The following is a 13,845-nucleotide window of genomic DNA, read 5'->3' as shown; positions in this document are numbered from 1 at the left end:
CCTTAAGTAATAGTTTAATTTTCAGGAATTATATATAAATATCGAAATAAATAAGAAGATATATTATATATATTTTCTGAATAAATTAGAATAGAACCTATAGGATTCCTATAATATTTTTATTAAATCTATAGTACTAGCTAGTAAAGACTTTAATAACCTTAATAAGATTTGAATTATAAGCCTGGCCCTCAGATTTCCTATTTAACTTAAAAATTAAGTAGTTTATAACAGGTTATCTATTATAAAATATATTATACTCTTTTCCTAAAAAGTACTAGATACTAGTAATAGTTTAGAAGCCCTAAAGCCCTTAAGATTCTTTATAAGTTTCGGGTTTTAGGACTTTTCTATAGCTAGTTAATTATATAAAATTATATAATTATATAAGTCCGGTATTAATATAAAGTAATTAGTAACTTTATATATAGATATAGTATGGTTTTTAGTATAGCTAGTCTAATATATTATATATTTATATATAAATACCTATAATTTTATTATTATAATATAATATATTCTTAATATATTCTTAATATAAAAATTCCTTTATAACCCTAGACTTTTAGGAGCCTTTTCTATACTAAAGGCAGAATATATAATACTATTTGGGTATTAAACTCAAAAAGTAAAGAATTATAAAGGCCCTAATAATTATAAGACTTTATAAACTTAAATAGATTTGAGTATTATAAAAGTATTAAATTTAGTAGTCTAACTTTTAAATTATATAAGAACTAATTAAAAAGTATTACTTTAAAGTATTAATTATAAATTTTAAATATATATATATTTATAAGAAAATAAGACCTAAAATAGTATTAAGCTAATTATAAAATATAGGAAAAAGTATATTAGATATTAGGCCTATTTTTTCTTAATTATCTTAATCTTAGTAGATATTTATATATAATTTATTAGACCTTATATAATAGATTCATTTAGGAGAAATAAGATTAATTAGTCTAGGAAGTTTAATAATAATAATTAGACTTCTATTCGAAGTAATAGGTAAAATACTAGTAGTAGTTCGGATACCTTGGGTTTTATTTATAAAGCTAAAGATATTATACCTATTAATTCTCTATATTTAATAAGAAAGAGAAATAGTATATTTATATCTCTAATATACCCGTTACTATAAAATAATACTTATATAGTCTATAAGATTAACTATAATTTCCTTTACTAGAAAAGAGAATAGTAAAATTAAAAGAGAATTTAATAGCCTATTATTATTATTATTATTATTATTATTACTATTAGAATTAGCTTTAGTAATACTTTTAGTAGTACTTTTTATATTATCTTATAGCTTCCAGAAATCGGTAAATAAAAAAGAATCCTAATATATATAAGTTAATTAAACCTAAAAACAAAAAAGGATCTATAAAAGAAATAAAGAATAGGAGCCAGAATTAAAAGAAAGAATTATATATATATTTTTATTTATCTATTAGTTTATTAGATTCCTTCTTATTTTCAAAGTCTTATATTTATACTAGTAAGTAATACTTTCCTGAACTCTCTGGACCTCTTTAGTCTATTATTTAATTTCCTCAAGTTATTATATTTTCTAAGTATTTTCTAGCTCTTTATAAATAACTTTAAAATAAAGATCTTTATATAAAGTTTCTTTCTAAGTATTTTCTAGCTTTTTATAAGTAATTTCAAGATAAATATCTTTATATAAAGTCTTATTCTAGTATAAAATAAGGAAAATTATTTAGATATCCTTAGGGCTCAGATATATATTATAATAAGAAAAATTAAAAATAGTTTAAATAGAACCTAGTAAGATTATAAGTTCTTAGGCTTTTTTACTATTAGAACTAGTATAGAATACTAGTTTATTTATATTATTAATAAATTAATAATAGTAAATAAGTCTACTAATATAGAGAGAAAAATAAGGGAATAGCTATTAAGAAACTATATTAGAAAGAATAGAAAAGACTTAATTATTTATTTCAAATTAAAAGCTACCTATTAAAAAACATTTATTAGAATTCATATAAAGAATCTAATAAAAGAAATAGGAGAAAACTTATTACTAATTTCTTTAGAAAATTAGATAGTTCTTTATTTAGCTCTCTAATTCTTTATATTATTAAATACCTATTTATAAAAAACTAGCTATAAAACTATAATTTATAATTTCATAAGATTAAATCCGGCTATATTTTGATTTATAAGACCTTAAAGGGCTTTAGGTAGCCTATTACTAGTATAAGAAGCTATAGCCTAGGTAATAGCCTGAGTAACTCTTATATTTATAGCCTATTAAGCTTATATAATAGTATAAGTACTACTAGAAAAGTAGTTAGGTCAAGTAATATAGCTTATAGTAAAAGGAAATATAAAAGAAAGTAATTATAAGGTTATTAGAATAGGAAAAGTCTGGGATAAAATAGAACTAGTATCTGGCGGCTATATAATAATAGTAACTAGAGAAATAGATATAATAGATATTTCTGGAAAAAAAGATATGGGATAAGAATATTAAGAAAAGCTAGAAATCTGAAGTATTTTAGATATAAAGAAGAGGACAGATGTAGATAGAATTCCAGAGCTATAAGGTTTAAGTTTACTAGTATTACTATTCTAGATAAGTAAAGTAGCGGCTTCTATATTATATTTATTATTAATAGATTAATAGAACTTATAATATTAGATATTACTATACTAGTATTTAGCTATAAAATATATAGTATTAGGATAGGTTTTAAGAAATAATAGTACTATTTTAAGAGATAAGAATTTAAGGATATAGAATATTTATATAATAAATAAACTTAATAATTCTATTAATACTATTCTTAAAAGTAAAAAGGGAGTTTTAAAAATAATATATTTAATAATAAATAATACTTATTTTAATATATCTAGTTATTCTATAACTGGCTTATTTAATTATCCTATATTATTAGAAGTATTACTAATAAAGGGCTATTACTAGGTAAAGTTCTAGACTATTAGGAACTATATAGGTATTCTTCTAGCCTATATATTATTTATATATTCTATATTTATTAGAATAACTTATTTAAGAATTCTATTTCATATAATAGTAGTATTATATCTATTAGTTAGCTTCTCGGATTCTTTTAATATTAGTAGCTGCCCTGAAACTATATATACCCGAATTATATATTAGAGCTAGTAATAAGCTTAAATATATAGTTAGTTATTATTTTTATTAGTATCTCCTATATAAATATTAGCTATATTTATACTATAAAATATAAGCTTCTAATAATACTATTCTAGTATTTCTCTTAATAAAAACTTATTAATATCTATATTAGTATATAAGTAAATTATTTATATAAAGCTATATAAGGTTATATTACTTATTCTAAACTAAATAATTATTAAGAATTATATTATAAAGCTTTATATTTATAGGGCGACCCTAGTACTATATCTTGCCTAGGGGCCTTATATATAGTCTAAATAGCTTACTAGCTACTATATTAGGCCTAGATCTGTCTTTTCTAATCCTATAAATATTCTATAAGTCTATAAACCTATATATCTCGTTTTGGATCTATTATATATAAAATACTAGTAAAGTAATCCGGTTCTATAAATATTAGTAATTATAATCCCTGATATAGGCTAGTTCCTAAAAGTAGTTCTATATATACTAATTAGAATTAGTTATATAATCCGGTACTATAATACTAGACCTAATAACCTTAATAAAAAGCAATATAATTATTAGTATCTAATACTTCTTTCTAATAATAGAAAGAATAAGAGACAGATATAGGGAAACGGAATTACTTATATACTACTAGTATAGCTAGCTTTTCTAAAGCTCCTACTACTAGGATTTAATCTGCTAATTCTCGGTACTTTTCTCAGAAATAAAGTAGTTCTCTATATATATAACTAATAAATCGGCTATCTATAAGAATATAAAGTATACTTTAGTAATAAGAGAAAGTTTAGAGCCTTAATTAGCCCTAAAAAAGTAAGAATAGTAGCCTATTTAAGTATAAATCTAAAGATATTACTATATAACTAAATAGGTAATCTAATTAAAAATTCTAATATATATTTAGATAATATTATATAAATAAATATTAATATAAGTATATATCTCGATCCTAAATAGTAATAGCTTATTATATTTATTAATTAACTAAATCTAGTCCGGTTCAGATATAATATATTTTCTTTTCTTAAACTATATCTATTATATTTATAATATAATTATCTCGGGATCCAGGAATTATAATATTATATATAAGCTCTCCCTATAAATAATAAAATATATTAGTAAATAAGGCCCTAATTTTCCAAGCTAAGGCAAAATAGTAAAGTATAGAAAAACTAACCGGATTATTAGTAAACCTTATTAATAGAAGTATATATATAAATACTGCTATCTATAACCTATAACCCGCCTATTATTTAGCTTACTCTATAATATTATAAATAGTTACTTATTTACCGCTTACCTATCTATTATAATTATATAGTAAATAAGACTAAGCTTCTTATATATGTGAATAACTCTAGTAATTAAAGCTATATAATTATAATTCTTAAGATCCTTAAGTATTTCCTTATCTATATCTTCTAGATAATATAGGATTATAATTTATATATAAAGGAAAGACATATTTACTATTTGAATATATATTTAGATATTTCATTCTTATAGTTACTATTAGATTATATATAGATTAACTAAGATTCTATATAAATCTTTTAATCTATTTATAATTTCTTCTTAATTAATATTATATAAGCCTATTTAGTAATAGCTTTATAATATAGTATTATTTTAATAAAATCTATTAAGTTATTTTAATAGGAATTAAGTTCAGAATATACTTTACTATTATAATATACTTTTTAGTAATATAAGTACTAAAAAACTCAAATAATATTACCCCTATATAATTTTATTAATTAATTACTAAAAAAAAGTAATTAGCCGGCTTCTTAGTTATTTTAATAGTTTAATTTTCTTATTTCTAATCTCGGGAATATTAAGGAAGTTATTAGATCCTATTAATAGTATTATCCTAGAAGGGCTTATAGCCTATAGTTACCTGACTATAGTAATTTGCAATAAATACTCAATTTTATATTATACTACTTGGCCCAATTTTAGTATAATTTCATACGGTAGTATGGGCTCTCACTTCATTAATTAGACAAGCAAGCAGCCTTACTATTATTGCGTTATCCAAGCCGAAAGTCACGTGTGGGTGCTATACCCCTAATTAGGAATTCTGCCTTGGGGAGGAGGGGGGGGGCGCCAGTGCGAAAATCAGAAAATCAGAAAATCACTTTTCGCTTCTCGGATTTGTCCGCTAGCTAGCTGTGGGCCTCAGTAATATTGGGGGTGTCGGCCGAGTTACTAGTTAGAGTAGCGGCGCTAGTTCTAAAGATAATAGGCGAGAGCAGCACCCGACACCCAAGAACTCAGCACATTGCTGCAGATTGATTTCGGGCGCAATACTTTCGTATAAGTCCTTCAGGCTTCTCAAGCTAATGAGAGTATAACTGGAATCTTCAGAACAACTGTAATTGTCGTCTTTGGACCAGAATTGCATTTGTCGTGGAGGTTGCAGTGATGTGGTCTGCGATAAACTCGCTTCAGCCCCTTTTCAAGAGGAAGTTGCATTGATCAGATTTGCGGCTGTTATGATGATTCGAAGATTTTGCTATAAATCGCATGAGCACTTCTCGCGAGATAGGGTGAGAATTAACTTTAATCGCCAATAAAACGATCATGACAAAGTCAACCAGAGGAACTAGGAAGAAAAGGAGAGGCAGTCACGTGATGTTATTGGCATAACGACCGCCCGCCATCTCCAGCGTCGGTCTGCTCATATGTACATAGAGTTCACCAAATCATCAAGCCGTCATGTTACGAATCCAGAATATTAGAGATGTGCAATTGCATTTGGATTATTTACATGGTGTGCTCTTAGTTCTACATCGCCTCGAATCTATGACATGATAAAGTAATTATACACGAAACCCTTCTCCAGTCAACCAGCAGTACAAACTCCAGGAAACCAACAAATTCTCATGCCTACGGCGCATTGACAATCTTCCTTTCCTTTACATAATACTCTCCACTCATAGGAGTCGCACTAGCAGATCGCTCAGATATAGGCAAAGGCACAACAACAGGACCGCCCGTTCCAACCAATGTACAGAGAACCCGCTTCCTGACACAGTCCTTGCACGCCGTATTTGGATTTTCGGATGCAGGGGGGTTTCTGTTGACTCCAACCTTGTAGACTCGAGCGTCGGAACATCGCTTATGGCTGACGGACGTTGGCTTCGACCAATCAATGTACTCCGGCTTGCTGGTCCACCGAGTGATTTGCGTGTCCATCAACTGAATAACCGAGGGATTGACGGACAATGTGCATTGCCCACTGGCGAGCTCCCCGCTGATAAGGAAGGTGTAAGGTCGTGACCCAAGCTGTTGAAGAGGAGGACCGAATGTACCAGCTGTTGAGGAAGATTGACCAGGAGAATTGCCATGAATGCCACCAAGACCCATTGAACCCATCCCTGTTGTAATCCGTCCTCCAGGAGTCGCTGGCGATGCGAATGTGCCAGAAGCCGGAGAAGACTGTCCACTGCCGTGCGCAGAAGCGGGTCCTATGACTGGTGTTTGAGGAATCGAGATTCGCCGGTTTTGAGATCGAGGAGTCCCAGGCACTTGAAAGCCTCCAGCACCCATTGTCCCAATACCTGGAGAAGATTGGGCTGAGCGTCCTTGACCGGGTGTACCAGATCTCAATCTCTCCCCACATCGACGATGTTCCTCCTGAAGCTGTCCCAATTGTGCTGCCACATCCTCGCAGTCCTGATGCGCAGTCTTGAAGGATTCGTACTCCTGCCGAAGTGATGCTGCCTGTGCGAGCTGCTGCTCACATCCTCCATGCGCATTGAACACGATATCGTAAGAGCCTCGATCGACACAGTTGCTGTGGTTGGAATGGAAGTCATGGAGCATATGAACTTCATCAGCACTGAGGCATTGTTGATGTTGAGTCGCATCCTCACGAAGCTCCTGGATCTCATCGGCGGTGGGGCATTGTCGGTGTTGAGTCGCATCCTCACGAAGCTCCTGGATCTCATCAGCGGTAAGGCATTCCTCATGTTGTGTTGCTGTTCCTCGAAGCTGCTGAACCTCATCAGCGGTAAGGCATTGCTGATGATGAGCCACAAGTCCATCGTAAGTCGCCTGGTCAACGCAGTTATCGTGCTGAGACTCCGTTCGAAGACGCTGAAGTTCGTCAACACCTGGGCATTGTCCGTGTTCCTTCGAGATTGTCTTGAATCTCTCATTCAAGACATTGAAAACCTCCTTGCCAACACACTTCTCAATGCCGTGATTGCTCTTCCAAGCGTCGACTTGTTGCTTAACACCGTCAAACTCCGATCGATCCACCTTGTTGTTGCAAAGATCTCTCAATCTCTCCTTCTCCTCTTCCGCAGCAGATAGGGTAGCTTGAGCAGCGCAAAGACCCTCACCGTGGGACAACTTCATCTGCTCCAACTCGCTGAACTCCATCTTGTCAGGGCATGTCGAATGTTCCGAGTCCATTGCGTCAAATCGTTGTTGAAGCGAATCGTGTGCAGTCTTTCCCACCCACAAACAATCGTCATGCTCAGCCTGCAACTTCTGAAATCCTGCAATAGTCTCCTCGTCAAGGCATGAAGAATGTTCTTGCTTCGTGGCATTGAATTCCTCCTGGAGTGAATCGTGGACTGCCTTCTCAACCCACAAGCCACAATCGTGGTCAGAAATTAACTTTGCAAAGGTCTCCTTGTCGGGGCAAGTCGAATGTTCCAGGTTTATGGCGTCGAACTGCTCCTGGAGAGAATTATGCCCAGACCTCTCGACCCACAAACCCGCAGTATGCTGCCACTCCATTTCCTTAAGCTTGCCAAAGTACTGCTCATCAGGGCATACAGAATGATCGAGGCGTAGCTTGTCCAGTCGTTGTTGAAGTCCTTGGCACGAAGAATGCTCCTCGCTCAAAGTGTCGAATCGTTGTTGAAGCTGTTGATGGACCTCGGAATCAATCTTCGTGGCACAGAGTCTATGTTCCTCTTCGAGTGCCTGGCCTTCCTTCAGGTTGTCGTCGAAGTCCTTCCTCAGTGTGTGGTATGCATTTTTCGCTCTCACCCAAGCATCACCGTACCTGACTGATTTCTCCTGCGATGTATCACGTTCCTTTCTAGCCTCCTCCAACTGACTCTTCTGTTCGTCAAAGGTCTCTTGCAGTTGCTGAGTCGACTGTATGGCAAATTGCAGCTCCTCGTGGAATTGATCTCTCTCCTTTGTAATCGATTCCAGATTGCGCTGTGCGTTGTCTCTCTCGGTGATTCTTGCGTGAAGGTTAATGGCGGTTGCATCCCTCTCCTTCGTCACCGAATCCAGATCGCGGCGTGCATCATCTCGTTCGATGGTTCTCGTGCTAAGGTTAATGGCGCTTGCATCCCTCTCCTTCGTCCTTGAATCCAGATCACAGCGTGCATCATCTCGTTCGGTAGTTCTCGTGTCGAGGCTGGTGGCTGCTGCATCTCGCTCCTTCGTCACTAACTCCAGATTACGCTGTAAGTTGTCTCGTTCAATGATTGTGGTGTTGAGATTGGTAGTTGCTGAATCTCTCTCCTTTGTTACCGACTCGAGACCGCGTTGTGCATCATCTCGTTCGATGGTTGTGATGCTGAGTTTGGTGGTTGCTGCATCTCGCTCATTGGCCACCGACTCCAGATCGCGTCGTGCTTCATCTCGTTCAACGGTTGTAGCGTTAAGATCAACAGTTGCTTCATCTCGCTCCTTGGCCATGGACTCCAGACCGCGTCGTGCATCATCTCGTTCTGTGGTTCTCCTGTCAAGGTCGAACTTTGCAGTGTCTCTGTCCTCTGTCATCGAAGCCAAATCGCGTTGTGTATCGTCTCTCTGTGTGGTCATGGCCACGAGGGCTTGCTTCACCTCATTTTTCTCATTGGTCATGGCAGTGAGATCTCGATTCGCAGTATCCATCTCTTCTATCGCATTTCGAAGTTCCTCATCGAGTCCTTGAAGCTGGGCAGCCTGCAGATCATTTTGAGCCACCAAGATTGTGCAGTTGTTGGAATTCTCCAGGGCTACATTTCCTGATCCCTCCAATTGAAGCTTCAGGGCGTCCTTCTCGTCATCCCAAGCCTCCTGTGCTTGAAACAGCGTCTCCAACAACGTAGAAGTCTCGGTCTCCATCTCCATCTTGTTCTCACTCCACACAATCTTCTCTGCTCCAAGCGCATCAGCTGCATTCTTCCATGTTGTGCTGTCGGTTTGAAGGGTGATCTTTTCTTGCTGCCAGGTTCTCTTTTCCTCGTCAAGATTCTCTGCATACTTCTTCCACGAGTCGACAGACTTTCCCAGTCGTTCATTTTCCTCGAACCAGAAAGTCTGCTCGTTGTCAAGGTCCTCTGCAGCCTTCTTCCACGAGTCGCGGTCGATCTGCAACTCTTCGTTCTCTGCAAGCAAGGTTGCCTTCTGCTGTTCGAGAGTATTCCCTTGCGCCATTATGCGAGAGATGCGCTCATCTCTCTCGAGCAGTTGTTTATTCTTCCCCATTACAGCCTTCTTCAGTCGCATGTTCCCGCCATGAAGTCGGCCGATTCGGTTGGATTTTCTGTGTGCAGCGTTAGTGACATGCTCCAAGAGGTGACCAAACCTGTCATTCGAAGTGAGAAGGCCCTGATGCTCTCTCTCCTGCACCTGCGAGATCCCATAATACTCGCGGTATCGATCCTTCGCCAACTCAAAATCTGCTGCTGATTTCTCCACCTTTCTCTCGAGCTTCGAAATCTGGCGATCCTTTGAAACGGCGTTCTGCAGGAGCTCATGCTTCTCCTTATCGAGCTGTTGAATGTGCTGGTTTTTCGTCTGAGCCAGCTCCTGCTTTTCCATCTCGAGTTGTTGGATCTTCCGGTCTTTCGTCTGAGCCAGCTCCTGCATTTCTATCGCAACTTGTTGGATGATCTGGTCTTTCATCAGAGCCAGTTCCTGCTTTTCCACCACAACTTGTTGGATAATCTGGTCTTTCATCTGAGCCAGCTCCTGCTTTTCCATCGCAACTTGTTGGATCTTCTGGTCTTTCGTCTCAGCCAGCTCCTGCATTTCCATCTCGAGTTGTTGAATTCGCTCATCTTTGCTTTGGCACAGCTGCTGCACCTCCTCTTCGAGTTGTCGAATCTGCCGATCTTTGCGTTCTTTCTCATCCAGCTCCTCTCCAAGCGATGCCTGAAGTTCCCTGGCATGTTGCTTCTCGTCCGAAGCCTTCTTCTTCTCCTTCGCCAACTCTTCGCCAAGCTGTTCCTTTGCGTTCTCGAGCTCTTCGATGTCCTCGTCAGCCTCCTGCCTCAGTCGGTCCATCTGATTTATTCTCGCGGTGCAATTCTCGAGCTCCTCTTTCACCTGCTCGATATCCACTCGAAACTGCTCCTCGTTTTCATCGAAAGTTTGTCTGGCGTGGTCCCAACGGTCCTTGCTCCGGATGAAATCTTCTTCCACTTCCTTTAATCTCTCGAACTCGGCCTTTTCTTCCTCCGCCTTCACGACAAGATTCCCTTGCACCTTTTGCAACATGGCCATGATCTCAGCATCCTTCGAGCTCCCTGCCTGTTCTGCCTGAGACTTCAACACCGCATTCTGCCCAATCAGCTCCGTGTTGTGCACTCTCAATCGCTTCATCTCGCCCTGAATATGCAAGTCAATTTTGAGAAGCAAATCCTTGGCGTCTGGCAGGATGCTCAAGATGTAGTCCGCAATCTCCTTCCGGATCCGCGTCGGTCCCTCGTCGATCATGGTGGTGTATGTCTTCATCGCTTCGAGCGTCTCAAGGGCTTTCTTCCCCAGTTTGTTGCCTTCGGTGACCATCTTCTTGCGCTCCTCCAACTCCGCAATAAGCTTGTGGTTCATTGGTTCACTGTCCCAAGGAGCGACTCTTTTCTCGTTTGCTTTGTCGAACGCCTTGTCGAGTTCATGTTCTGCAACAGAGAACTGACGTTTCAACTCGTCCATTTGGTACAGAGGTGCATGATCTCGGGCGAAGAGATCAAAGTCCTTGCTAAGCCTCTGCTTCTTGTTATTCTTGAAGAGAGGGTAGAGCTCCTGCAAAGCCATTGTAGCCGCAACTGCAAGAACGACAAAAACAACGCAGAGTCAACTAAGACCAGCGAAGAGATAGACACAGAGTCAACTAAGACCTGCGAAGGGATAGACACAGAGTCAACTAAGACCTGCGCCGAGAGTGGAAGAAAGATGGCAAATCCAATTTGCCTGTGCGAGTTCCAAGGAACACACACGAAAAGGGGAGAAGGATGGAACAGGTGACAAGCACCAGTGACATCCAGCCACAAACTCTCGAGAGAGTTGCAGCTTTGTATCGGTGAAGATAGGTAGAAGGTAGATGGCGATTCCAAATCGCACAGTGTGCTGCTCCGAAGAGGTGCACACCAAAGAAGTTGACGAATGTACCCAAGTGACAAGCACTGGGGACACCCTACCACCAACTCTCGAGAGAGCGGCAGTTTAATCTCAAAAGCCCACAAGATCGTCAAGGAAGCATTCAATATGGGACAATTGAAGGGTTCGTTTGACGATGAAGAGAAGAGAAGGAAAAGGATGGGAAATTGGAAAGTTGTTGACTTGAAATCGGCTATTCCGTTTTGGGAAAGGCTTGGCAGAACACCAAGAGGGACGACAGAATCACGAGTTGGGTTGACAACACCCCTGGGCGTTTTCTTTCTTAAAAATAAAGCTGATGGGATGGCGTTGTTCGAATATGCATTATCACAGCGCTACGTGCATTTGGGGCTTCTTATGTGAAAGAAATTGACTGGGCTGTGCACGAAAAGTGGCTAAGGGGCTGCAGATGGACGACAACGTGGTATTCATCCCTTTGGAGCTTTCCAAGCATACGCTAATCAGATTACCGAGCCAGAGAAGTCCACAATTCGCTTCCTGTCCGAGATGTGGCGTTGCCGTGGCCTATGTTCGGCCTGCTGCGATATCAGCACCAGACCGACACCAGGGAGGGTTTCCGATGCTCTAAACACGCCGCAGATTGGCAGAATACCTCCAAGCCAGTAGGAATACATAAGAGGTTGCTTTGGAGACACGCGCTTGCTGGGTGTGTGGGAGTGGATTGGTGGACGCGTCTGCAGAAGCTTGCAGCAGCACGCGTGCAGCTTGGCACCAAGATTGTGGCAACAAGATACAATTCAGTGCTCCGATCCTCAAAATGCTTCTGCCAACATTCACTAACACGCTGGCAGAGTTTGCAACTTCAACGATCGGAAATGAGTTTCAATATCGACACATGCTACAGGGTGATCTGCAGACAGCTGCGGAAAGAATAAACGACGAATGGAGCAACAAGCCACGCACGATACACTCCTGAACGGCAGATATACCCCTCCAACGGATCTAAAGGCAATGAAACGTAGTTAGGAAGCTATTCGTGGCAAATCACATCTGCGAAGTGTCAGGAAGCGGAGGACTGGACATGGCTCATGCACACGGCGTTCAGCGATCCACAAATAAACAAGCTTCGAGCGGTCTCGGCGGCAAAGATCGGCAGCAAACTGTAGCCGTGCGTGTTTGGCTAACGCACTCCCAATTCGGTGCTACAGACAACGCTCAGCACCAGCAATCAAGGGCCAGGACGAGATACATGGGAATGGAATAAGTGATAGATACAATGGAGGGAATGGTTAAAGCGGAGATCATTTAGAGCGCAGGACAAGACACGGTTCAGAAAGAATAGAACTCGCTGCGTTGACAACTGATTGGCAGCATTGGAATTACAAGTTCATATTCGTCAACTTTCCCCGGGGAGTACTTGCATTTATTCTCCACTGGTGCATGCATTTGATTCCACGAGTTCCACAACAGGGAATGGAAAGAAGACCGTTTCAAGGCAGGTCCCCTCATATCGGGACCAGACACAAAGATTCCAAAGGAGTTCAGGCTTGAATTGATGGAAAGACAAAAGGAGTCGCGAGGAAGTCCTTGCGGGTGAGTGATCGGCTCTACTTGGAAGGAAGAATGGATAGCGCTGGAAAGCCCACGCTCGCAGACCCCAACGCTGCTTTCCTCCATGAAGCATGCACTCTTCTTACTTTGTCGAAGCGAGGAATCTTTCCCCAGCATCCAGGATAATGGAATCCACTTCCATGTGCCTATACATTCATCCCTTAAACACTCATGCTCCCGTGCAAGATCCAGCCTCTGAATTTCGAGCCCAGTACAGTAGGAGCAGATCATAGCACGAAAGTTTCCAAATATCATGCCAAAGATTCCCACGCTTGCTTTCATTTCTGCAACCGCCAAAGCATCTGCTACTGGCCTTCGTTGCCATATTGATTCACGCTATGAAAGGTCGTGATCGAATCCATGGCGGACACAACCCTCGAGACGCAGGCTACTCTCCCCGAAATCATCATCCAGTGCTGCCAAAGTCTCCGGACCGTCTTCCCGATCCCACGCACATCGGGGCTAGGATTTCAGACAAACTCTCGCGTCTTCCCCAATTTCCACAGCGAGCGCTGAGGAGCCTGAATCGAAGTCGAGCCCTCAATTTCAGTCGGAGTTGTTGGTGCTCCTCCCGAGGCGTACTCAACAACTGGCGAACCCGTGCGAGACCTGGAGTGGAATTGGAGAATGCTAATCTCCTGGTGCGGGTGAGTACCACCCTCGGATGCGTGACCGAACAAGATTCTATGCGTTCCAAGAGAAAGGAGTCAACGGTTCTCATTTAAAGCCACGGAATCCATCCATTCTTCAACTGCAACTCT

General features: G+C 39.2%; 2 protein-coding genes across 2 annotated transcripts; both read right to left on the bottom strand.

Moving 5' to 3' along the window:
* Positions 1–5,799: 5,799 nt before the first annotated feature.
* Positions 5,800–11,170, bottom strand: K444DRAFT_663155 (uncharacterized protein; the record flags this gene model as incomplete). The annotated part of the gene is made up of 2 exons (XM_024886793.1): positions 5,800–5,848; positions 6,066–11,170. 2 exons carry the CDS (start codon positions 11,168–11,170, stop codon positions 5,800–5,802), a joined length of 5,154 nt encoding a protein of 1,717 aa, XP_024737219.1.
* Positions 11,171–13,250: 2,080 nt separating this feature from the next.
* Positions 13,251–13,480, bottom strand: K444DRAFT_612505 (uncharacterized protein; the record flags this gene model as incomplete). Its single annotated transcript, XM_024880148.1, has 1 exon — positions 13,251–13,480. The coding sequence occupies exon 1, from the start codon at positions 13,407–13,409 to the stop codon at positions 13,254–13,256; it is 156 nt and encodes a 51-aa protein (XP_024737218.1). The 5' UTR covers positions 13,410–13,480.
* Positions 13,481–13,845: the final 365 nt, after the last annotated feature.

Source organism: Hyaloscypha bicolor, assembly GCF_002865645.1.
Source record: "Hyaloscypha bicolor E unplaced genomic scaffold K444scaffold_60, whole genome shotgun sequence".
NCBI lineage: Eukaryota > Fungi > Ascomycota > Leotiomycetes > Helotiales > Hyaloscyphaceae > Hyaloscypha > Hyaloscypha bicolor.
Note: the sequence above shows the minus strand (reverse complement) of the source record. Positions and strands in the feature narration are given on the sequence as shown.